Here is a 25,325-nt window from a genome sequence, read left to right on the forward strand (position 1 = left end):
TCCAATTCCAAACTCCATAATATTGCTAAAATTCAGATCCTAAACCATTTTTTTTCTCAAAAAAAAGAAAAAGAAAATTCTGTCACATTTCAATTAATCCAAACTGCAAAAAAAAAAAACTTACAAAAGGCTGCGGTCAATACATCAAGAGTGAAAGACTATATACAATTTCATCTTTGATTACCTTTAGTGTACAATATTGAAACATGGAAATATGTGAAAAAAAAAAAACAGTGTAAAGCCTAGTCCGAAATCTCTTACTCTCTGTATTATAACACTTTCATACAACAACAATCAAATAAAATACAAACAATCACCAACAGCCATAAAACTGATCATGCCTACAAATACAATATGCATGCTCTCATATGCCATTGTGTAAATGATAACAGTTTAAATACTCTGAGATAATGTATTTTTGCATCTTGTTTTTAAAAAAGATTTACAAACCCGTAACCGTTTTTAAATATTGAGCAACATCTTTATGCCAAACCAGAATGAAAGAGATTTTACAAGCACATGTCCATATCATAGACCACAGCTGAGGTGAATTCACATTGTGAATATTGTGCCCAAGAATCCTAGACAGAAAATGCATGTGTGTGATATAACTTGAATCAGAGCAGAAGACTGCAAGGCTGAGTAAAATATTATATTTGCTTAAAAGTACACCCATCTCATTAATGCCTCAGCCGTAATGTTAGATACAGCATTTTACATTATTCATCTGTAACCCGTCAAACTAAATGCCAAATAGAAGTCTTTTGGTGCACTGGTATGGAAAATAAGATTATATTTACAAAACACTGGTAACTCCAAAAAAAAAAAAAATTACAGTAATAAAACATGGATTACATTTAATTTCCTAACTCAGACCTATAAATATGTCCTAATGCCCACATTTTCTCCTTTTCTGTTATATATATAAAAAAGGTACAAAACTTACATTTTACAAAAGAGTCATAAAAAATAAAAATACAAAAGCAAGGGAAAACTCAACTCATACGCAGTAATCTAACAAAGGGAAGATATCATAGTCTACCACTGGAGACAAAGCTATGAGGGCCTCAACGAGACAGACTGGAGGGTGTTTTAGTTGGATCACCATGCCTCCTTCAGGTCCTCTGGAAGAGGAGAAGGATGTGTTTGTGAGATCTGAGAGTCCGAGGAGGATGCCAGAGCTGGACGCTTCTTGTTACAGCAGGGCTTGAAGAGACGAGGATCGATGATCACCTCACCGAAACGCCCTTTGTAGACGATCCCACAGCACACCTTTTGCCTGAGGCATATTAAGTGCAGTGTTATTCATTTATCAGCTCAACAACTAACAGGGAACTCTTAATTAAGCATTAGTAGAACGGAAAGGAATACCTCTTCCAGTAGGACAGGTCGAGAAAGGAGAATCCCGCTGGGTTTGGACGCCTCTGCTTGGTCTCGATGTCTGACCCGTCGTCAGACTGATTACTGTGGCTGGGAGACTGAGAGGGAGACATACTGGATGTGGTGCTGTGGGCATCTGAATCTGTAAAGACATGACAGCAAACATTAACATGCTATCTGCAAAAGAGGTCAAATGTATTTGTTTTCCACTTTCAAAAACTGTAAATTTAACATTATTTAATTACATGAAATGTCTCATTTCAGTATTATGGAACTTTCCCTTAACTGATGAATAGTTTTTTAAACATAGCACTGTTACGTCTATAAAGTTTTTTATACTATTACCTTAGCACTTCATAACAAAAATGAGCTGCAACTCAAATATAAAATATAATAAACCTATAAAAAATATATATATATATATATATATATATATATATATATATATATATATGTAAAAAGTAAAACATATGCATGTGTATACATATTTTTTTTATGTATTTCAGTTACATCTCATTTCCGTTTGGTTTAATCAAAAGTACAAAAATAATAAAAACTTTTATAGAAAACGAATGAAAAAAAAAAGAAAAACACCCAAAATTAAAGTGCACATGCAGTGTTAAAATAAATAAATAATATACATAATGTTTAACAAAAGTGCAACTCACTTTGTCTTTTAAATTTATGAAGCTTTTTCAGAGTTTACTTTTCTTCTTTCCATCACCATTTTTGACTTTCTTGGGTTTGGTCAGCTTGAAGCCAGGTCCTGCCCTTGCATCCACCACCTTGGGGGGAAACAATAAATAAAATATATTCTTCTCACAATGGCTGTAAGCAAACGGCTGATTCCATTAAAAAAAAAAAAAAACAACGAACGGTCTCTTACATGGTTCCAGTTCTTCTTTGATCCATGTGGTAATTTCTTCCAGCGTTTTACCAGCAGCACACAAGCATTGCAGATGTCTCCAACCCGATCCTCTAACAGACTGTCAATTACATCACAATATGTTAAACAGAAAATGATTTATAGCCAGGACATAAACGATTACTCAAGATTAAGGAATAAAATGTGTAAACAAATATCTTTCAACCCATCATAATATATTTTTTTAACCAATCTCAGTGGGATTATTCGGTACATGATTCTAAGAGGATTCTCAGTTGATCTCATTAGGACTGGCTCCAAATTTTAAAATAAATTCCAATAGCTTTCCTGATGGAATATTTGGAATTCTAGCGGTATCAGAGGAAAACAGAACACTCACCCGAAGCAGAGTCTGAAGTTCTCCTCATATCTGCCGCTGTCCGTGAACCGAGAACTGGACGACTTGGTTTTGCAAATACAACAGCCGTCGTTGCTGCGGTAAATCTTGGACTTGTGGAATCCGAACATCTTGTCGGGCTCTAGACATGAATGGAGAGCGTCATTAAGACAAAGATCTCCTGCACGTTTCGCGCGCGGGATCGAAGGGGGCGGTCACAGGAACGCATCTCCTGCACTCTTTCACACTGTTCATTCATTAATGTTGTAGAAGTTACGCAAAAACGCAGAATCACAAGCGAGTCTGTCGCGTCTGCTACAATGACCTACTTCTGATGTTTGACAAAAGCCCTTCGCTGCAGCCACCTTCAACACATGACCTTAGTCTTGTAATGGAAAAATAAAGAGCAGCGTGTTACTGAAATTGTTTATTTGGAAAATCCTAAGAATTATAATAATGGAATTTTTACAATAATTAGGAAAAGGAAGTTCATCTGTCCTAGTTGATAATCGATCTATCTATCTATCTATCTATATATTTTTTTTTTAAAGATTTTTTTTTATTATTTACAATCGGTTGCATTGGTTTCGAATTATGATCAGAAATCGACTTTGACCAGAGGCGATGCTGTCACAGCAGAAGCGGTTATAAAATCGAAAGTGCAATTAAATGGGCGCCTCTTCTCAGAGTTTAAAACACGGAAAAGCCCAAACGCATATTTGGAATACAAATATTACGGTAATAATACTTTTAAAAACGCCTCTTAAACGCACAACATAACGCACGCTGCGCGCTTGATGCATCAATGCAAACGCGTGAACGTCTAAAACCACATCAAATGACTCATTCACGAAGACCCCAGACATTACTAAATAATCATTCAGTCTTATTCGACACACGATTTGTTCTCCTTTTTTATTATTAACTTAACGTTAGTTCATTTGCAGCACGTTTGTATCTATGGAAACCGAAATAGAAAGGGTAACGTTACGCGACGGTCTGTTGTAAATTAACATTTGCGTGCGTTCTTCAAATCAAATGTTTGCGAAGTTGCTTCTAAACCACACATGAATGATATTTCCGTTAAAACACGGGTTGAACGCTACCGTCGCGTCCGTCTAAACTTCCACACAGCGCGAGAGCGCCAAAACGCGCGTCCCGGTAACAATAACAGCTAGCCCGTTAGCACGCGACCATGCCACGCTCCACATCCACGCGCGCAAACCCTATTGTTGATGTAAATAACCGAGCTGTAAAACCACTAACACCACACATTCAACACATTACTCGCTCCGACACTGACAGTACGTAGAATTTAAACGAAGTCCTACATTCGTACTCCTACTTCGTAACAATAACAAAGGACTTACCGTCAGAAACTTTGAATTCCGTCCGTTTTACTCGTCGTCTGCACTGCGCATGCCTTACTACGGCCACACACAGACACAGATGAATGGTGGGGGCGGGGCCTGCGTACAAACATTGAGTGAAGGGGTATGTCAGAGGAAGACCATATGAGGAGTGTAGACGCCAGTTTAAACATTATTTCAGCCAATCACTGCACTCCGCTCTTGAATCTTGCATCCGGGGAAGTACAGAAGCGTCCCGTCCAGTAGACCCTCACGGCAAAACAACACAAGATCCAGGGGGCGTAGTCGGATCAACATCTAGGGGTGGAGATGGGTGGGTCTCGGGGATCAGGGGTGGAGACGGCCCCGTGGATCTTGTGTTCTGCAGTGAGGAGCATCTCGTCCCGTCCTGCACGTATTCTTCTCCTTGTTCCGGTTTGAATGTGAGTGAAAGGACTCACTTTCCAACAATATTGTCGCTCGAATGCTTGGAATACGCTAACGTTACTGCATCTTTTATATTAGCCTATATTGCATGATATTTAATCATCGAACACGCCGAGATGTGATGTTTCTGATAATGTTCTTATATTGTGATTGAATCGCAGTCGCTTAATATGTAATCGTGTAATCGGTATTAACACATACTGTATTTAGTTAAATAATACACTTTTTATATGCGATATTAGTCTTAAAATGGATACTTAACACATAAATTGTCCACGAACTTCATTCATATTTTCAATATATATATATATATATATATATATATATATATATATATATATATATATATATATATATACACACACATTACTAGAGTTCAAGTTGGTTAAAAAAGAAAGCAATACGTTTAAGGTCCAGCAATAAGAGATCTGAAATGCATATTAATATTTAAGTCTAATTAGTCTGCACACAATGTTTCATTATTTTTAACCACCTTTTTGCTTCCACTTGTTCCTTTAAAAATGGTGTTATTACATTAATTTTTAAATAAAATAAATAAATGTATGCATTTAGCGACTTACAGGCTATCAATTTTTACCTATCACGTGTTCCCGGGGAATTGAACCCCCAAACTTGCGCTTGATAACGCAATGCTCTACAAATTGAGCTAACACTTATTACTAATTTTTATAATATAAATATAATTTCTTAATATGGCTATTTAACAATAAGTCTCGACACATGAGTTAGTAAAATGCTGTTTAAACTATTAAAAACAAAAAAAAAATGTAACTGATTGTAGGCTAATGCAAAAGAAAAAGAAAAATGAATCAATTTGCAAACAGATTTTGCTCTTGAAAGTCAAGACTTCATAAGCATATTTAATTTCCCCCTTTAATACATTTTATACACTGTACACAGTTGTTCAATATTTAACACTACATTACACTGCTTGGTCTATAAATGTATCAAGAGATAAAACACAAGAATAAAATAACTCCCAGAATGCTCCTCCAGCTGTGTTTGGACAGGTACCAGAACAGTCATGATGAAATTGGCACATGAATATCAGCCTTTAATGTGCTTCTCCCAGTTATGCCCTACAAATTATGCTAAACTCTAAAACAGGTGAATGATATTTCGCCAATATTCAAAAACAAAATTTTGGAGCTTTAAATATTGCATAGCAGAAACAGAGGGGATGTTGGGGTTTAACTAAAGAGAGGGACACAAACACAGCAACTGTGCTGCAATTGAATTCTACTTCAGATAGCAATTGTAGTTGGCCACAGTCGAGACCTGAGGGCTGAAGAGACGGGGAATGTGACGGTAATTTGAAAGGATTTAGTGAAACGTTAATGTTATCTTTTCTGCATTGATTGTTTTTAGTTTTTACAGTTCATCTCATAAAATATGCTTGAGCATCACTTTCATTTGATTTTAGGGGATCACAATAGGCTCAAGAAGACAGTTCACCCATTTTCTGTGTGGAAAGCAAAAAGAGATACTTAGACAAAGGTCCAAGCTGCTCTTTTCCCATTTATTGAAAGTGGACAGGACAAGAGACATTCACTTTAATTGGGGAAGAAAAACAAAGAGAAAAAACTGTGAGCAGGGAATAACATGAGGAGTAAATGATGACCAACTTATATACTACCATTCATAAGTTTCATAAATGTACAATTTTAAGTGTCTTACGCTCACTAAGGCCACTTTTATTTGATCAAAAATACAGTGAAAACAGTAATATTGTAAAATATTACAATATAAAAAGTTCTCTCTCTCACTCTCTCTTTTTTTTAAAAGTAATTTATTCTTGTCACGCCAGAGCTGAATTTTCAGCAGTCATTACTTCAGTCTTCAGTGTCATTTGAATATGATCCTTCAGAAATCTTTCTAACATGCTGATTTAGTTTTCAGTTATTATTAATTCTCAATTCTATAAAATGGTTCTTATTATTATCTATTTTGGAAACATTTTTGCTACTTAATATTTTTGTGGAAACAGAAATTTCAAAAGAACAGCATTTATTTGAAATAGATTTTTCTGTATCATAAAAACCTTTACAGTCATTTACAATCAATTTAATGCATATGTGCTGAATAAAACTACACACACACACACACACATATATATATATATACAGTATTTATTACAGTGTATATATATCAATAATTGATAAATGAGCAAAATATTATAATAATTTTATAATATAAAATTATTAGAATTTCTGAAGAATCATGTGACACTGACCGAAAACTGAAGTAATGATTGCTGAAAATTCAGCTTTTAACAGAAATAAATTACTTTTTTAATATATTCAATTAGCCTTGATAAGCATAAGACATCTTTTTTTTTTCTTAATTAATTTAAACTTTTTTTTCTTAATTTAAAATTTTGACCGGTAGTGTAATTTTTGGGTGAACTGTGCCTTTAATCTGATTTGCATTTAGAGGAAAATGACACAAGTCCCTGGCATTGTTACAAAAAAAGAGCCTTGTTCTCATCTTTCCTTTCTTATTTTAAGTAAAAATATGATTTCCCCACAAGTCGTACTTATAAAGCATACTTCTAAATCATTTGCTTCGAACTCTGCATTGTGACAGTATGGATTAGATTAGAGCACAGAGCAAGCAACCTGACACATATCAAAATAACACCGCTCTTCTTTGAAAATATAATAACAGCTTTTCTTACATGTTTTCCTTTTAAATATAGCCATTGTCATCAGTCCCCAACAACAACGAAAAATATTGAGCTTTTAATAAAATGGTATAGCCCAGGTGGGGGGTTTCACCTTTCGTGAAAAGTATAGATGAAAATAAAAGACGTATTTGAATGTCAGTAACGTTGTTGATGAAAATTATGAAATGTCTGAAAAGGCTGATTGCACTTGATATATGGCAAACATGACAGTAGCTTTAACGTAAGCACATTTAGTCATTTGTTCAAGTCTCTCCATATAAAAAAGTTAGTCCATGGTCCCACTGATCCGTGTTAGTTCTATATTCAGGCTTTATATCCCGATCCCTTTGACGAGAGAGGCCTCCAGAGTGATGTTGAATTCCTGCAGAGTCTGTAGCACTCGAATCAGAGAGTTCACCAGAGAATGGTCCTTTAAGAGTGCCATGTCCTCGTACATCTGTGCTGTGATTGGACACTCGGCAAGAAGTGCAATCCAGTGGTGCAGCAGGTGATCTCTGCAAGACAAGATGGGTGTCAACATATGTGACCGATCAATATGAAAAATGAGTATAAAAAAAAAAAGATTCTCCAATGCATTGTGATTATCTTTACAATAAATACGAAAAGATCTGAATCAGTTCTACGGTTAGTTTTTTCCATATATGTGTGATGGAATTGTGCACTAGAGAAAACCATATTCTGCTTACTGACATTTACACACAAAAACACACACAAAACAATCAAAACAAGGATATAAAATTGCGTAAGGATTCATGTTTGAAGTGAAATACAAGGGCAATTGTGGTCTCCACTGCACAGGATATATGCTGTGAGTAATCTGATTTGCTTGACAATTGCGAATTCACCCACTGGCATTTCCGTGTTTTACCTTCCAAATGCTCTACCAACACATCCTTCATGCCAAATTTATATCAAATGCTCAAGTTTGCTTTGTGTGTGCTTGTTCTGAAGGGCGCGTGCAGCACTGTGCTATGTGCGACTCCATGTAAAATGCACTTGAATCAACAAATGCTTTAATGATGCAAAATCCATGTAAACACAGTCAGTTGTCTTAAGATCTGTGATTTGTGCACTATTGTGAATGCAGATTATTAGACCTGCTGATGTCTATGATTTCATCATTTATAACTTATAATAATGTAAAAAAAATGCCTCACTGCCTTTCCTTAGAAAACTTTCAAATTCACTTATTCATTCTCACGTTACATTTACACGACAACAATGTAGTCAAAAACGAAAAAAAAAAACCTAACACGGCCTACACACGTGCATGACGTCACTGTTTTCAAAGATTCACGTTTCGGGTGTTTACACTGAAACATCAACAGTGGCAGTTTCAAAAACTTGCACTTTGAAAACTGTTTTCAAAAATATGCATTTTCAGTCCCAAAAATGCTGTTGTCGTGTAAACGAACAGGCAAAACACATAAAAAGTTGTCCAGTTTTTAGCTGAAAATGTTGTCATGTAACATTACATTATTGCTTGTAATGTGTCTTTTAATCACCTTTATTACTTTAGATTTACTTGTATGTTTTGAAGCTATATTTAGTTAGTTAATAAATCTAAACATGTAATTGTTTTGATTTATTTTTAATTTGTAGTTATTCCCAAAAGTGCTTAAATAAGTAATTTAATAAAAAATGCAGACAAAAAATGTAATACTTCAAGTCAGTAAACTCCTTAATTAATAAGAAAAATGTAGATCGAGGAAAATTTTAGAATCGGATTGTGAATTCTAGAGTCGGAAAGATTCCTATGCATGTTGGTTCTCAAAACTCAGTTCAAACAGCTAACAGGTTAATGTAAATAATGACCAACCTGGCTCCGAGACACACAAGCATCTGAAACTTCCCGTCTTTGCCAATGTTTCTGGGTGTGTTGTTGATGGCACGCATGAAATTACAGAAATGACGCACCCTCATCTTCCAGTTCTCATCCCGGGTCATCTGACTCTGTTCTGTACTCTCAAAGTACACCTGCGCTTTTTCTGTGGAATAGATATGAGAGGATTTACAGGTATCATGCATGTTCCTGTAAAGATTTAGGTTTGAACAAACTCCTAGTTTCCACTTCAAACTACGAACTGTCTGATGGACTTTCTCAGTGTACTAAGATTAAATCTGATTGGCTGTTTTAGTAAGGGCACACAGGTGTTTCTAATCAGTCTGGAAACACGCTATTTTTCAGTCAGCCCTTTTGAAAATACACCTGCGAAATATACAAATCTTTGTAATCTTTTAATAAAATGAGCTGTTTTCCCCACTAGTGTGCTATATAAAGTTAGGAATAATTCATGCTTTCCAGTGTTTTATGCTCACCAAGGCTGGATTTATTTGAAATTCAAAAATAAAGTAAAAACTATGGAAGCCCGTTCATAAATGCCTAAATGCATAAATGAATGTGACTTTTTATCTCACAATTCTGACTTTTTTCTCAAGATTCTAAGTTTATATCTCACAGGTGTTGTTTTTTGTTCCCCCACCATGAAATAAAAAATAAAAGCACTAATTGTGACTTTTATTTCACAATTAAGATTTTTTTTTTCATGTGATTGCAAGTTTATGTCACAATTTGGACTGTTCTTCTCAGAACTGCAAGCTTATATCTTGCTATATGATGTTTTTCTTAGAAATGCAAGTCATATAGCAAAGTCAGTGCTGTTAGGAAAAATGGCAGAATTGTAAGAATTTTTTTTTTCATGGTGGAAACGCTTCCATAAAAAAACTGTAATATTGTGAAATATCATTACAATTTGAAATAAATGTTTTATATTTTAATTTATGATAAAATGTAATTTATTCTTGAGATGGCATAGCTGAATGTTTAGCAGTCACATGATCCTACAGAAATCATTATAATACATGACAGTCAAGCTGCTCTTCCTTACCTAGAAAGTCCCAAATGAAGACGTTCTTGAAAAGGCGCGGTGACTTGAAGCCATGCTGGAACACCTGCTCTAGAGCCCATACTAAACCATACTCTCCACACAAAAGCAATGTGAGGCTTCCTCTCTACAACAGAAGAACAACAAAAGATCATCCATATGTACCGTTTTCATTCACATTTGTCCTTTCCGCTGCAAAGTTTTCACAGAGAAAAAATACTTTACCTCTTTTTCTGGCTTATGGAAGTGTTTGACGATACCGTTGATGGCCTCTCCCACTCCTTCCTGGATCTGGCCCGTGTTTAACTCTAGTGGGCACACAATGGGAAATGTGCTTGAGACTACAGCATTATGTGCAGTTAGAAAATCTATGAGATATGACTTTTGACTTTTATGAGATTTCCAAGTACATACTTGGTTTGCTGTTTGGCGAAATGGTGACAAATCTTCGCATCATCCCGGGGGATTGCTGCATTGGAGGAGTCCGGCACATTCTGTCCTCAGTCTCCGTCGTGTTAGTCACCAATTCGCCCACCAGTATCCTTTCCAAGCTGCCATCATCTACTCCCTTCCCGAGCCAACGGCCGCATGGAAACCTACGCAACAACAGTCCGGCAGTCAGTTAATTAATAATGTGATTATGGTGCTCCTAAAATCTTAGTACTCACTTGTAAGTGTGACCTGTGATCCCGTTGCGGACCATTACACACTCCACTAGCCACTTAGCATACAGTCCTGAGTTATCATGGCCCATCTGTACTGTGGTCAGCTTCCCCAGGTTCTGGCACTGTGCAAAGTACAGACAGAATTATTCAACAAACCTCATTAACAAACCTTAGGACAACTTTGATGAAAGGTTTTGATCTACTTCAAATGTTGACTACTATATATAAAAGTAGGGCTGAGTATTGAGATGATTTCAATCTCATTCAATTCAATTTTGATTCATTTGGATATGTAAGCAATCAGCAATCTCTCTCAGCTAATGCTGTAAACTATACAATGAATAAACCATGCCATTTAGTAAATTACCGGTACTATATTAAAGTCATTTTTAATCAAACTTTTAAATTGCACATAGGAGTTATTTTTATAATAAAAAAGTGTATTATATAATACAAAATTATTATAATATCTATTATAATACAAAAATATATATAATTTACATGTCACTGCTGGCTATGAATTCTCTATATGACTGTATGTGACAAATAAAAATCTTGAATCTTGTTGAAATTTAAACATTTAAACAGTGAATGTTTGATGACTGATTTAATCAAACTGAAAAACAGGTTAATTAAAAATATAATTAATACTATGTAATATAGTACATATATATTTAGCAAAACACTCCTTTCTAGAGTTTATTTTTCTAGCTAACTATTGAGTTTAGGGTTACTGAATGGCCTAAATGTTTTATTTGAATTTTGTAAAAGAATCGACAGAATTTGAAAGCTGAGGCTTTGTTTCGTAGCAAAAGAAATAAAGCACAATGCTCATTGTGATCTATTGGATGGGAGGCACACTAAAAATGTTTTTAGTAAGTTTTGTTCATGCAACAACTGAAGTCAGCACAGATTCTTTGGATTAAAGAATAATTGTCTGTTAATCAAAATCAGAATCTAATAAAATCAAGAATTTTTTCCACCCAGTTTTAACATATACTGTAGTGAATCCAGTGTAATAGGTAAAAACATGTAGGTGTGTTGAAATATTGGTTCACCTCAAATGTAATCTCCAGAGTGTTTTTGGGGACCTGCAGGACCCCAGTCTCAGCTAGCTCCCCTGACACACACACCCAGGGGTTGGCCGTAAACATGGAGCCACCTAGTTTCTTGCTGGGAATGATGACCACATGGTATTGTATCACTGCGAACAACAACAACAACAACAACAACAACAAGGACAAGGTCAAGAGAAGAAAAGGAGAGTGCAGAGTTTTTTAATACCAGAGTTAAATGTATACTCTACCCAAAAATTATAATTCTCAAATCATTACTCTCCCCTATGCTGTCCCAGATATATACGGCTTTCCTTCTTCAGATGAACACAAACAGATTTTTTGAAAAATAATTAATCTATGTGAGTCTATATAATACAAGTGGATGGGTCAGTCAAAACCATACATAACGAACACGACATTAAGCCATATGACTCCAGTTGGTTACAGTCACGTTGGTTTAGTGTGGTTTTTAAAGTATCAGCTTTGAGGGACCCATCCATTACATGGACTCACAGAGATGGATGGTTTTTCTTAAAATCTCTGTTCCATAGAAAAAAGGGGTGAGTAGATGATGACAGAGGTTTGGTTTTTGGAAAATCATTCTTCTGCGAAATGCAAAAGATTATATTTTGTTAGTAACCAATGGTTCAAGTTCCCATTGACTTCCACTGTATGGTCAAAACATATAATGGAATACAATGGGAACAAATCTGTTTGGTTACCAACATAACGTAATTTCATTTTTAGGTGGACTATCCCTTTAATGGTACATTGTGTTTGTAGTGAGAGTTTGGTGACTCTTACTAATCGTGGTGAAGACGTTGGTAAAGCAGAAGTAGTCCACAGCGTTGAAAGAGAGGAGATGGTAGAGGAACTGCTCCTTCTCATCATCACAGCGCAGGAAAGCGTAGCGCTTATAGAGTTTCCTTCAAACAAATACAACCAAACACATGAAACCATACAGTACAAATCTGAACACAAAAGCTTTAAAAGGAAAACAGCTAACAAAGATAGGTGCATGAGGAAAAATGAGTTCAAATGCATTTCAGTTCAGAAGAGGACACAACAAAGAATTCTTTAATGAGGATGAGCCACTTTAATATATCTATTTTTATGGTGCCTTGTTCTTTGCTGTGCTACATCTCCTGCATTTTAACTGTCTGATATCAAACAGTACATTTGATTCATAACACCGCCTTTTATGTCTCTAAAGAACTAGACACTAGGTCTTACTTGGTGAGCTCATGGTCAGACAGAAGTTGCTTCAGGTGTCTGGACAACAGTTTCTTCTCCATGGAGAGACGCACCCATGCCCTGGCCTTCCCAACGTCTGTCTTGATCTCACTGATGTTCTGGATGTGCCTGAAGAACGACAGACAGTGAATTACAGTCACAAAATGGGACTTGAAAAAGATGCACAACCATCACACACCAAAGGAAGGTACAATTGTAAATCATCAGCATACAAGTGATAGTTAATATTATGCTGCTTAAAAATAGACCCCAGGGGTAACATATACAGAGAGAACAGAGTCGGACCAAGGATTGATCCCTGAGGAACCCCCCAAGAAATAGCAGGGTCCCAAAATATGATATGGAGTTCAAACATCATTTTTGCTTGACTGTAATATTCATTGTCAAAGTGACGGCTGAATAATTAACCTCAGAAAATAAAATAAATAAGAAAGTTCAAACTGTGAACAAGCAACTGTGTTTTAATGGCAAACACTGTGTCAGTCACTGGGTTTGTAATTCAAACAATGTTAATATGGTTTAATTTGAATCTGAATTTCAATACAGAATTGCACTTGCAAAGAAAGCCTGTCCAAATACTCTTCTGATCGGCTAATTGAATTGTGATTGATTTAATTGTGATTTATGTTTGTGTCATGTCTAGTGTGGACAGATATTGCCTGACACTGGAATCTAAGCGCATCATGTCTGGTTGTATGCATTGGAAAATTGCCAGCGTTCTCAGGAGCCATTTCAGAAGAGAGAATGGGGGCAAGAGAAATGGTTCACAGACTCCCTGGAGCATCAGCCAGCCTGCTATTATCTATCGCTCGCAGCCGCTATCATGCATGCCACGTCCAGACGCATTCTCTTCCACTCCACCTCTGGTAATCAATGCTGTCTGATATTCCATTACATAAATGCATTATAGCATTTAATGCTGCCCTCCAGATTCTACAAACCTCAGACTTGAATGTGCAGACCTACAGCCATAACCTTAATGTACTAAACCATGCCATTGTCTTGCTATATTATGCTGACATCAGAAAACAAGCTTCTTTCACAAATGATATTACTGAAATAGTATGTTTATCAGTTAGTATCTTCAGTAGGAAGCGAGGGATGTCATGCTAAGGCTTTCCCGCACTGCTATGTCACGGCACAGCTCTGCAGGGGTCTGGTGCTAATTAGGCTGGAAATAATGTGGCGACATGAAACGTCTCTGTGCTTTCTTCGTGCAATCTGAGGAGTCGACCCCCTTTCCATACACTCACTTTTATCACAAACAAATGTGATCTCATATTTGGCCTTAGATTTCAGGGTATATTTTCACAGGAAGATTCCTGTTTGTTTTAGACTTTTAAAATAGTTTTCTACGAGTTTTTTTTTTTTTTTGAAAAAACACAAAACAAGTTTATTTTGACATTAATAGTGAACACTTTAAATGACTAATGTGGTGATTTAATGTACTGAGTTAACTTGACAGACATCCTGTTTCTATGTTTTTTGCATCGTTGCAGTAACGGTTGCAGCCACAATTTTTTACTTTCTTGTGTGAAAGTAATGTGCCCATGATACTTTGGTGTCAATAATGGATGTCCATACAACTGTTTTTTTTTTTTTTGGCCTAGCATCATTAACTTAGCAAAATATAAGGCAAGTACCAGCACCATTTTGGTGGAAATATGATAATCAAACATAATATGTAAGGCCCACTCATAACATACTGCCAGATTACAAGGGAAGGCATCCGCACTTCTCTGTGTAGTGTGATTGTTTTCTCTAAACTATAATGGTTTAATTCTCACCTCATGTCCTGTATTAAGGACACCTTGAGAGAAGGCATCGCACAGCCAGCATCTGACTTCCGTCTTTCCGTGTTATGAATGAAACCTGAGACGCAAAACAGGGAAAATATGCAAAAAAACCAAACCTATTCAGCATGTTTTCAATGAAAGCCAGCTATCCAAGCACTGTACAGGCTCTGATCAAAACCCTAGAGAGCTGCCTACCTAGAAAGCATTTTTGGCATCATCCTTTTTTACACATTTTTGCAAAATTCTAAGGCAATACATATATCTCAGACTGCACTGCAACAAAATAAAAAACATATTTATATTGTAGTCAATATTTAAAATGTACATGTATGTTAATGTAAGATGTACACGTGTGTTCATTGTGCTTTATAGAATGAGTATCATTTATATACTATTATAGTATTTACTTTTATTGAATAGTTTTCATTTTATAATGTTTTTAGCAGTCAAAGTTGAGTTGCTGCCTATGTAGAGATTTTCAAATCAGTCACTGTTCTGTTTTGACTAGAATCCTGCCTCAGAAGAAGAATTCTATGTAGATATTACATAGAATGGAATTACAATGTGCAAATGTTGTATCATCTTAGTATTTTACCAGGAGGGCCGAGGCCTGCTGGAGTAGCGTCTCCCTTCTCTTTACTCTCCTGATAATGTAAGAGGTGCGACCACAAGGCAGATTTTCCCTGGCAAACACACAGAGCAGGACCAGGTCAAACAAGCTTGACCATGTTACACATTACCACACTCATAAGAGATGCCCATTGTAAGCCCAGTCTATGTTTGTACCTGCTTGACCTGCAGACCGTGGCTCCAGATTCTTTCCAGTAGATCACACAAGCTGGCGATGAGTGTGTTCTCCTCTACACCAGTGATGCTGACCTCCCCGTGGCCAAGCTCCACTGCTTCCCGTCCCATCTTCTCCACCAGCATGCGTTTGGTCTAAGCCAGATCAAATGGGGTTGTTATTACAGCTGATATCCTGATCTACCCAGATCACCCAGATGGATCAATACCAGTTTTATGAATTCAAATATAGAGGAGGATCAAAACACACACCTTATTTCTGCACTCTTTTAACAGTCCCTCTACAAACTTCCAGTTGGTCTGTGCAATGACTGAAGGTGACAGGTTGGAGAGTTTGGGCTGGCGGAGAGTGGTGCCCAGGTTCCTGGCCTCCTGGATGTACTTCTGCATTGACAATATATATTTAGAGTTCTGGTGGCCTTAATAACCCCAAGTCCACAGTAAGCACAGGTGGATTACAACATATACAGAACACCTACAATACCTACACTTCTAAACAATTAAATCTTGGTATTTTGTTAAATTTAATTTACTACAAAATTATAACTTAACTCATGAAGAAATTCGTTAAAAATAAAAAAATTAATAAAAAATAATGATATATGTGTTTAAAATAAATAAAATATGAAACCGATTTTTGGGACCATTAAGATTTTATGAAATGCATTGTATACATACATATATATATATATATATATATATATATATGAAAAGGGAATACTTTTTCCAAACCCATGTGACTTTTCTTTCATGGGGCACAAAAATACACATTGTAAAGTCTGTTCTGGTGTTTTTCCATAAAATTACAATAAATGAGGACTGGCACTGTCTAAAATCACACATAAGCAAAATAAAAGGATCCTAAAATAATATAAAAGTGGTAAATGAGACTCACGCGCTACATCTCAAGTAGACATTTATGATACGTTTAAGATAAAAGCAAACTGAAAAATGAAGGAGAGGGGTTTAAATTAGCCTAATTGTAATAAAAATGATATGGCAATCCAAAAAAAAATCTTAATGACATTAATAAAAGTCTTTATTTATTACTTTATTTATTCATTTTTGTTTTTATTTTGGGGCAACATAAGACCCAGACCTAGTTTCTTTCTGCAGTAAATATAAATGACATTCACATCTTGGCTGTATTCACTGGCCAAATAAAACAAATAAGGGGAGAGATTTAATTTTGAATTTGACAAACGTGTCAAAAACAGGAAGCTACAGACACTGATGGGGATGAGGGCTCAAGCTTTCAAGATGGGAAAAAAACAGTGGGGAATTGTGGGTAGATTGAGCGTGGCCTGATCTCTCATCTAGCACATACCACATCCACCTTGACAGACTTTAGACAGGGCCTGAAGGACTGCGAGAACCAGTAGTAGTCCAGAGCCAGCAGAAGCTGAAGCTCAGAAAACAGACACTCCACATGCTGAGAGTGTGTGTGTGTGTGTGTGTGTATGTGTGTGGGTGTGTGTGCCAGAGGAAGACAAGAGAGACAGACAAGTGTGAAAAAAGAGGGGTGAAGAAAAGAGATCCAAGAAGAGAAAGTTAAAGAACAAAAACAAAAGAAACACATAAATCACGCTATGAAAGGAAATAATGACAATGGACAATAAAGTAACAGAGTGTATAAATAAAAATAAAGGATAGGAGAAAACATTCAGAAACTAACTAGAAAAACGTACAAAACTAACAAACATGTACACTACCAGTCAAAAATTTGAAAACAGGTTGTAATAATAAATGGTAATAGTAATAATATTAAATTGTGAAATAACGCAAATTGATTATTTTGTGAACAAAATATTGTACTGTATATAATATTGTACACCAAAAATATAGTGCTAAAGGAATGTATATGTATGGTGATCACTTTGCTGCTTACATATACATAACACATATGTATTATTTACTATCAGCCAAAAGTTTGGAACTATTCAGATTTAATGTTTTGAAAGAAGTGTCTTATGTTCACCAAGGCTGCATTTTATGAAATATTATTTCAATGACAGAAAAATGGTTCTCTATTTAAATATATATTAAAATGTGATTTATTCCTGTGATGACAAAGCTGAATTTTCAGCATCATTTTTCAAGTCTTCACTGTCACATGAATCTTCAGAAATCATGCTAATAAATACTGATTTGGTACTCAAATGTTAATAATGGCTCTTATTATTATCAATGTTAAAAACAGTTTTTTGCTGCTTAATATTGTTGAAAACATTTTGTTTTTCAGGATTCTTTGATTAATAGAAAAATTTGATTGAGATTTTTTGTTATATAAATGTCTTTTTTGCCACTTTTGATAAACTTAATGTATCCTTGCTGAAAATAAAGTATTTATATATATATATATATATATATATATGTTTTAATCATAGTTACCCCAAACATTTGAATGGTAGTTTATTACAGTTTTCATGAAAATATTAAGGAGCAAAATCTGTTTTCAACATTGCTAATAAGCAGAAAAGTTTCCTGAGCATCAAGAACACGATTTTTGACGCTAAAGCCTGGAATAATGGCTGCTGAAAATTCAAATAGAACATTATTTTAAATTGTAATAATATTATGTAATGTTAGTATTTTTAGTGTATTGTTCTAGGCTTGGTGAGCATAAAAGACATCTTTCAAAAATGGTAAATATACATATAAATATAATCAATAAATAAATTCTATAAATAAAAATTAAATTCATATATAGCCACAACTTATATTTCATTCTGCATTCTGTCCATACCTCTCTCTGGTCATTGTCCAGATAGAGATGTTCAGAGTGTTGTTTCTGTCTGTCCTTCCTCCGCCATTGTGCCGGTGCGCTGCGCTTTGCCCATCTAACACACCACAACAGTAACATTAGACTGAAACTAAAATCACAAACTGGTCACCAAAGTTTGCATTTGGATGACGAGAACCGGTCTCAATGCTCGATTTACCCAAGCAAGGCAACTTCTTGGATCAGCATCCTTGCTGGTCTCCAAAAAACCTTAATAAGATATAATATGATCAAATATTTTTAATCCTTCTAAAGATATTTGATATATATCTCAGTATTTTTTCCTCTGAATTAGCTCTTGGTGAATCATTTTGAGTTGATACCATCATTTAAATAAATGAGTCATTGTGGCAGATTCAAAATATTTAAAGCAGTTAGTAAGAGTCTCTCTACTATGGAAGCCTGTTTCCGCCATTGAATAAAAAAATTAAGTTAATTGTGACTTTTTCTCATAATTTTTAGATATTAGGGCTGCACGATAAATCGAAATGAAATCGAAATCATGATTAGACAGAAGCTGCGATTGTCATGCATATCTTTCAGTGAAGCACGGTTCTGTGATCAGAAGTAAACCTCCATCCAAAGGCCAGAGGGCGCTCTTGCACTGAAACTCCTAATACGTCTTTCAGAAGAATCCCAGGAAATCCCTATAGTGGTTGCTGAATAAACAGAAGGTTTAAATGCTTTTATTGATTCAACGTGAATTATTAACACGCGACTATGACAATATATGCTTTATCGGAGTTCTTATGTTTATAATTTTCATTATAATAAAGTATGCCTATAATACAATGCTAATCGACATAGCCTTTATCGCCACTTGAAATACTATGAAATATGTTGTGTGTCTTATTCTGTGTAAGAAGCCACAACATCTCACAGAAGGATTTATTTTAAACACTCGACTGACGTTATGAAGTGAGTTTGGAGTAAAAACATGTTATTAAATGTGGTACTTTCACGTGCTTTCAGATGGAGCAGCATTTACTACAAATAGCCATAGTTTACCGTGAAGCTACGCAAACAGCTATTATTATCATGAAATATTTTTTTTGCATAGCTTGTCAGTGAACTAGGGCTCTGTGTAGTAAATGCTGCTCTACCTGAAAGCAGGTGATGGAGATTTACTACTAATCACAGAACTGGCTTTACTGACAAGATGTGCATGATAATCGCATATGATTAATCGTGCAGCTCTACGACATATAAACTCGCAATTTTTTCTCAGAATTACAACACATGCAATTGCGAGTTATAAAGTCAAAATTGCGAGTCAAAATTGTGAGTTTTAAAGTCGGATTTACGAGATATAAAGATTTTTTTTTTTTTCGCAATTTTTGCGCAGTTTACATCTGGCAATTCTGACTTTATAACTCACAATTTTGACTTTATAACTCACAATTGCGAGTTTATAACTCACAATTGCGAGTTTATAACTCTTGTTATTGTTAATTGTGAGATAAAAAGATGCAATTACCTTGTTTTATTTTTTATTTACTGGCGGAAACTGGCTTCCATATTCTATATACCAATAAACAGCCATAAATATAATTACTTTCCTACATATATTTTTAATAAAATATTTTAAAGCATATAAAATGCCACACAGGCCAAAATTTTAGTGCCAAACTAATTGTTGATAGTTTGGATCAGTTCACCGAAATGGGAAGTTCAGAAGCACAATTTAATCCCGTCGTGCCAGTATCACAGTAACTGAGAGCCTTTGTGCACTAGTTACTTAATTAATTGGTGTCTCAATACATCTAGGAAGAGCCAAGCGATTTATTCTCACTTGTTGCTGGTGGGTCCAGTAGAGAGAACATCGGACTGTAAGCGGGGGAAAAAGCCCGGCTCATAGCGTCCCTGACCAATCTTCATGTCCAGCAGGTGGGGATGCAGAGCCGTGTGGTCGATCTTACACAGCCTCAGCTCAATGGCCTTTTCTAAAGTGGCAAGAGATGAACACATCACACACATATTATTGATGAATCACAAAAACCCTGTATGGTGTCATCAAAAAAATTATGAACCTGTCACAGAGACACAAAACCCACATGGTGGGAGGAGTGTGAGTTAGTGATGTGGTAGAATGAAAGACTGCTGTGAACCCACATGCCACACTCAAAATATCTCCTACGCAACAAAAAATCTTTCAGCCATTAGAGATCCTACCGCGAGAGCTGTGAACAATGTCTGGAATAATCTGCTGGAATTATTCAACATTTAACAATATTTATTTAAAAATCTAAAATGAAATATTAAATTAAATTCATTTTCAGATACTAATGCAAAATACAGCTTGATATGGCTAGAAATATTTCAGCAAGTAATGCAGAGTATCATACTTCGATTCAGGGGTTTACATGTTAGGAAACACCACCTATAAAAAACGATTCTTCAAAATAAATGAGATGCAATAAACTAACTTTCTAATGAGTTTAAAATGGACATCTTTTAATCAATCTTTATTCATGTTGATAATAAATAACATTTCCATTCGGCTCTCTATGCTTGAACTGTCTCATTTCATCAGTTGAGCTAATGGAAAACATTTGAATGTAATGCATGTGATTCAAGAATCCTATCCATAATGCATTGCAGGAAGAGGAATTCAGCATGACCGTTGCATGGAGTGAGTCGTCTGAAACATATAGATTTTCTTATTAATGAGGCGCCATGAGGAACACAGATAAACTTCCCGGTAACATTTTAAAAGCAAGGTGTCTGGGTCCATATTTATCAGTGGCCAAGTGCAAAATGCAACCAACTGGCTTTGACGAGTAAACTAAGTTGAGATCTCAGTTGCTATAAATATGCAATGGTAAAAAGCTTGACTATTAATTTGGAAGGACAACACAATTTTTATAATAATAACAACATTTTATGTAGTATATTTTCTCAATATAGGTAATTTTAAAATCAAAGACAACCTTTTATTTAATTTAAAGCTCCAGATATAAGAAAATATTTTGAAGAATTTTGGTAACCAATAGTATTTTTTCCTTCACATTTGATTACCCACATTTTTTTTTAAATACCTTCTTTTCTGTTGAACAGAAGAAAAAACACATTCGAACGATTCGAGGGTGAGAAAACCACTATGGCCATAAAAATCTTTATGCATTAATGCAAAATAGTTCCAGTAAACCAGTAAAATATGTTAAATTTGTTACATTTCAGTTGCATGCATACACGTATCCCAAATGGTTTCATTACTAAAATAGATTAGTCACTAGTTTTAAACCGTCTCACCTGCTTCATCAATGTTGGTGCATTTCTGGTACATGGAGGTCCGCAGGGTGGGTGTCCTGACATTTAACATGCGGATCTTGTCAACACGGGAATCAAACACTCTCAGCGTGTGCTCTTTGTCCTCATCATCGTGGCACAGGATCTTACTGTCGATGAAAGAGGCAAACATCTGCGTCTCCAGGAAGCGAGAGAGGAATGGCAGGTAAGGTTCGGGCTGATCCGACAGGAAAGAGGCCTGCAGAGGGCAGAATTCAGAAATGGCAAACACACATGAAGCAGTTTCAGAATCCCAAAACTTCTTAGTTACTCTAAACTTGCGACGCTATAAAAGTAGTTTTTCTGTATTAGTTCTTTTAGGTACATTTTAATAATCAAAAATAAAAACTTTAGTAATCTATCTGTTGGTTGTAACATAGGAGGTCATCAAACTGGTCAGAACTGGTTGACCACCTTGCACTGGAAATATACTAACCTAATAAGTTTTTCTAGCAGGCAAGTTCATAAATGGATAGTGAAGCATCACCTTGTCGAAGTTCTGCATCTGGTCTCGGTTGCTGAACCAGGAGTCTTTGTCTTGGCTGGACTGAATGACAAACACCTCATAGTCAGAGAACATCTGCGTGAAGCGGTTGGCGAAGACCTCTCGCACATGAATGTTCAACTGATGCTTTTTCAACTCTTCTTCATCACACTGCACTTTTGAATCCTTATCAGTGATTGTATCCTCCTTCACATCCAGCTGTCAAACACACCAAAAGAAGCACACACTTATAAGCTGCACAGAGATGAAGGACAAAAAAGGTGTCATATGTTCCTTTTTTTTTATTAAAAACTATTACTGGCATAAGAATTAGAGGGACTGCTGGTTGAAATGACATGACAAGGCAAAGATGTAGCTCATCATGAATATTAATCAGAACTGAAATGTAACAAACTTATTATGATTAAAACTACTAAATAATAAGTGTGACTATGTCCCCACCATAAATGATACTTCTCTATAATTCTGTTAACGCAAAACACAATACAAAAAAGCAGCAAACATTTTTTTTCTCTAACAATTTCAGCAAGTTTTGTGTTTCTGTCCAGAAGTCATTCTCTTTCATTTTAGTAAATGTTTTAGTAATTTTGTAGTGTTTTTTGTCATTTTTATTAGTTTATGTCTATAATATTTATTAGTTTGAGTTATTTTAGCACATAATGACTTAACAAAATGAGAAATGCTTGGCATTTTGTTTGGTTTCAGTTAACATTTAACATTTTTTTTTCATGGTTTTAGTTTTAGTTAACCCTCTGGAGCTGATTAACGCGTATACGCATCATGAGTCATTTTATCCTGAACTTAAATTACACTTTCAGTTTTGATCATACAGATAAGAGCAATACATCAATGAATCTGTAAAGGGTCTACTTTCTTAATACAGAAATAACAACAAAACTTTGTGCACTTATAAAATAAAGATAACAAACAAGGTGTGCTGTCTGCAGCCTTTGTCTGCGCTGATCTTCATTTACAAACACGTCATTAAAATGAACTGTAACTCCGTGAATACTCAACGAAGAGACATGAGAGAGATATCTATAGAAAGCTTGACATGTCTACTTTTGCTACCGAAAACAAATATTAGGTTTCACATAACGTGTAAACATTTTACTAGTTAAGACTTTTTCCTAACTATAATTCTTGACTAAATGTATAATCAAGTGAAACATCATGAAGTTTCAATAAAAATATACAATACTATACCATTCAAAAGCTTGATGTAAATAATATAAATGTAACGAATAAATGTAACTGTAACAAATGTAACAAAAAATGGTGTTCTTTTAATTTATCAAAAAAAGAAAAAAAATATTCTCAGCTCTTTTCCACCTTAATAATAATAATAATAACAATAATTTTTTTTTTTGGTATAAAATCAATGCTGGAGCAATTATGCTAAAAATTTAGCTTTGAAAGACAGCTTTGATTGTTCCTAATAAACTGTTTAACTGCACTCGCAAGTGAATATTAAATTATTTTTGTGGGATAATTAAATATATTCTAAATAAACGACAAACATAAAATTATATACATTTATTTTGTCCTCACATTCTTTCATGTAACTCCCCCCTCTCAGTGACACACAGCTAGCTGACTGAACGGCTCATTATGCAGCTCATTATGCGGGCCTGTCTTCTCAGGTGTAAATCACAACATAGTGCACGATAGACCCTTTCTACACAAAAAGTGTCTTAGAAAATTTAAATCAATATATTGTTTTCTTTGAGTGAGTAAACAAGATGATTTTTCACATAATTTATAAAGAAAAATTCTAAGCTCCAGTTCTCAAAAGTCCCGGGAACCAATGTTCTGTATGTGTTTTATGGCTTTATTCAATTGATTTAACATTTTTAGTTTTTCACTAACCACACATAAACATTGTTTTCTCAAAAACACAATCATGTACATACATGCTGCTCACACATTATTATAGCCCAGTTTGTGCTGATAACAGTGATATCAGACTTTAGCCATTTAGATGTGTATAAGAAACTGAAAAAGCACAAATGTCAGTGCATGACAAAACTTCTCCAGGCCCCAAAAATGCCCTTAGGCCTCAGAGGGTTAATGATAATAACTCAGTTTCTGTCAAATCACATTTCATATTTGCCAAAACTGTTATTTCACTCCTTAGATTTCATTGCTGGCAGATCTACTTCATCCTTGAAACTTTGGTTTGGACACAATGTCATCCTAGTATTATATAAGGATTTTCTGTTCCTATATAAGGATTTTATGTTCCTAATACTAAATTACACTGCAGAATTTTCTTTTGAACTCACAACGAAAAAGCAACTGATTTTTTTCTTGCAAAATAAAAAAAATATAATAAATAAATAAATAAATGTAAGGCCAAACTTGGTTCTGACGATCAATTGTTGATTAGATGGAGGCAGATGAAAAAGGGGCGGGGTTTAAGCAGGCTGAATGATTGGATAAGCCCAGCATACATCACCAGAGAGGATGCTGACGTTTCAAGAGTTATCTCATTTTATTAAAAGGTATAAGCTAAATTATTATTATTTTTTTTAGAATGAAACAAACTGTTCAGAATTAGATCAATAACAGGCATTTAGAAAATAGGGTGCTTTTCCATTTCATGTCAACTCTAATAGTGAAGGAATGAGCTAAAAGAGAGGAGGAAAAAGAGTGGGAAAATTTGGCAGCAAATATCAGCGCACAACTTTCAGAGCTGATCTGAGTTATCTATTCTCCATGGTAACACCCTGCATGGAGAGCAGGGAGTGCTGGGAACGGAAGTCTACAAATCTGCCTTGATTTATTAAGCAAGTGAGGCTCGTTCCCAAGAGAATATAATCATACAGAGCAAGCGGCAGTACACAGAGAGCAAGAAAATCAAACAAGTGCCTGACAGCTCATTCTAAACATGGGAATCACTGAATATGATGGAATTTGACTAGTACAGCTTAAAGGCTGTGGCAAACTCTCTCTAGGAGCTATATTAAGAGTAAAGGGTCAATCCCTGGTCTTTAGACAGAGTGTGTTCTTAAGCTGCTTATGTCACTGAGAAAGACTCAGAACAGAGCGTGCTCAGTCTTAACAGCCATTTGTTCATCTTTTCATTGCCCACACAATCATTATAATTACTGCAGACACTGAAAAGATCTGTTTTCCATAAA

At 35.3% G+C, this 25,325-nt stretch overlaps 1 protein-coding gene and 1 pseudogene across 3 annotated transcripts in view; both read right to left on the minus strand.

The window, feature by feature from the left end:
• Nucleotides 1-639: 639 nt before the first annotated feature.
• On the minus strand, nucleotides 640-4,164 carry LOC132110346 (SIN3-HDAC complex-associated factor-like; annotated as a pseudogene).
• A 3,014-nt stretch (nucleotides 4,165-7,178) lies between these two features.
• Nucleotides 7,179-25,325, minus strand: part of LOC132110354 (DENN domain-containing protein 5A-like) — a 42,620-nt gene continuing 24,473 nt past the window's right edge. For 2 of the 3 annotated variants that reach the window (XM_059516890.1, XM_059516899.1), the window contains 17 exons: nucleotides 22,165-22,380; nucleotides 21,642-21,876; nucleotides 20,182-20,332; nucleotides 18,354-18,447; nucleotides 15,860-15,991; nucleotides 15,590-15,742; nucleotides 15,399-15,486; nucleotides 14,795-14,879; nucleotides 12,987-13,115; nucleotides 12,558-12,679; nucleotides 11,754-11,899; nucleotides 10,699-10,817; nucleotides 10,445-10,626; nucleotides 10,256-10,338; nucleotides 10,034-10,157; nucleotides 8,965-9,133; nucleotides 7,179-7,639 (listed from right to left, as the gene is read on the minus strand). In XM_059516890.1, the coding sequence (XP_059372873.1) occupies nucleotides 7,456-7,639; nucleotides 8,965-9,133; nucleotides 10,034-10,157; nucleotides 10,256-10,338; nucleotides 10,445-10,626; nucleotides 10,699-10,817; nucleotides 11,754-11,899; nucleotides 12,558-12,679; nucleotides 12,987-13,115; nucleotides 14,795-14,879; nucleotides 15,399-15,486; nucleotides 15,590-15,742; nucleotides 15,860-15,991; nucleotides 18,354-18,447; nucleotides 20,182-20,332; nucleotides 21,642-21,876; nucleotides 22,165-22,380 (2,412 nt within the window). In that variant the 3' untranslated portion in view covers nucleotides 7,179-7,455. Of the gene's footprint in view, nucleotides 7,640-8,964; nucleotides 9,134-10,033; nucleotides 10,158-10,255; nucleotides 10,339-10,444; nucleotides 10,627-10,698; nucleotides 10,818-11,753; nucleotides 11,900-12,557; nucleotides 12,680-12,986; nucleotides 13,116-14,794; nucleotides 14,880-15,398; nucleotides 15,487-15,589; nucleotides 15,743-15,859; nucleotides 15,992-16,934; nucleotides 17,040-18,353; nucleotides 18,448-20,181; nucleotides 20,333-21,641; nucleotides 21,877-22,164; nucleotides 22,381-25,325 lie in introns of all 3 variants that reach the window. The other variant, XM_059516909.1, reaches the window with a different exon arrangement.

This window comes from Carassius carassius, chromosome 2 (assembly GCF_963082965.1).
Source record: "Carassius carassius chromosome 2, fCarCar2.1, whole genome shotgun sequence".
NCBI lineage: Eukaryota > Metazoa > Chordata > Actinopteri > Cypriniformes > Cyprinidae > Carassius > Carassius carassius.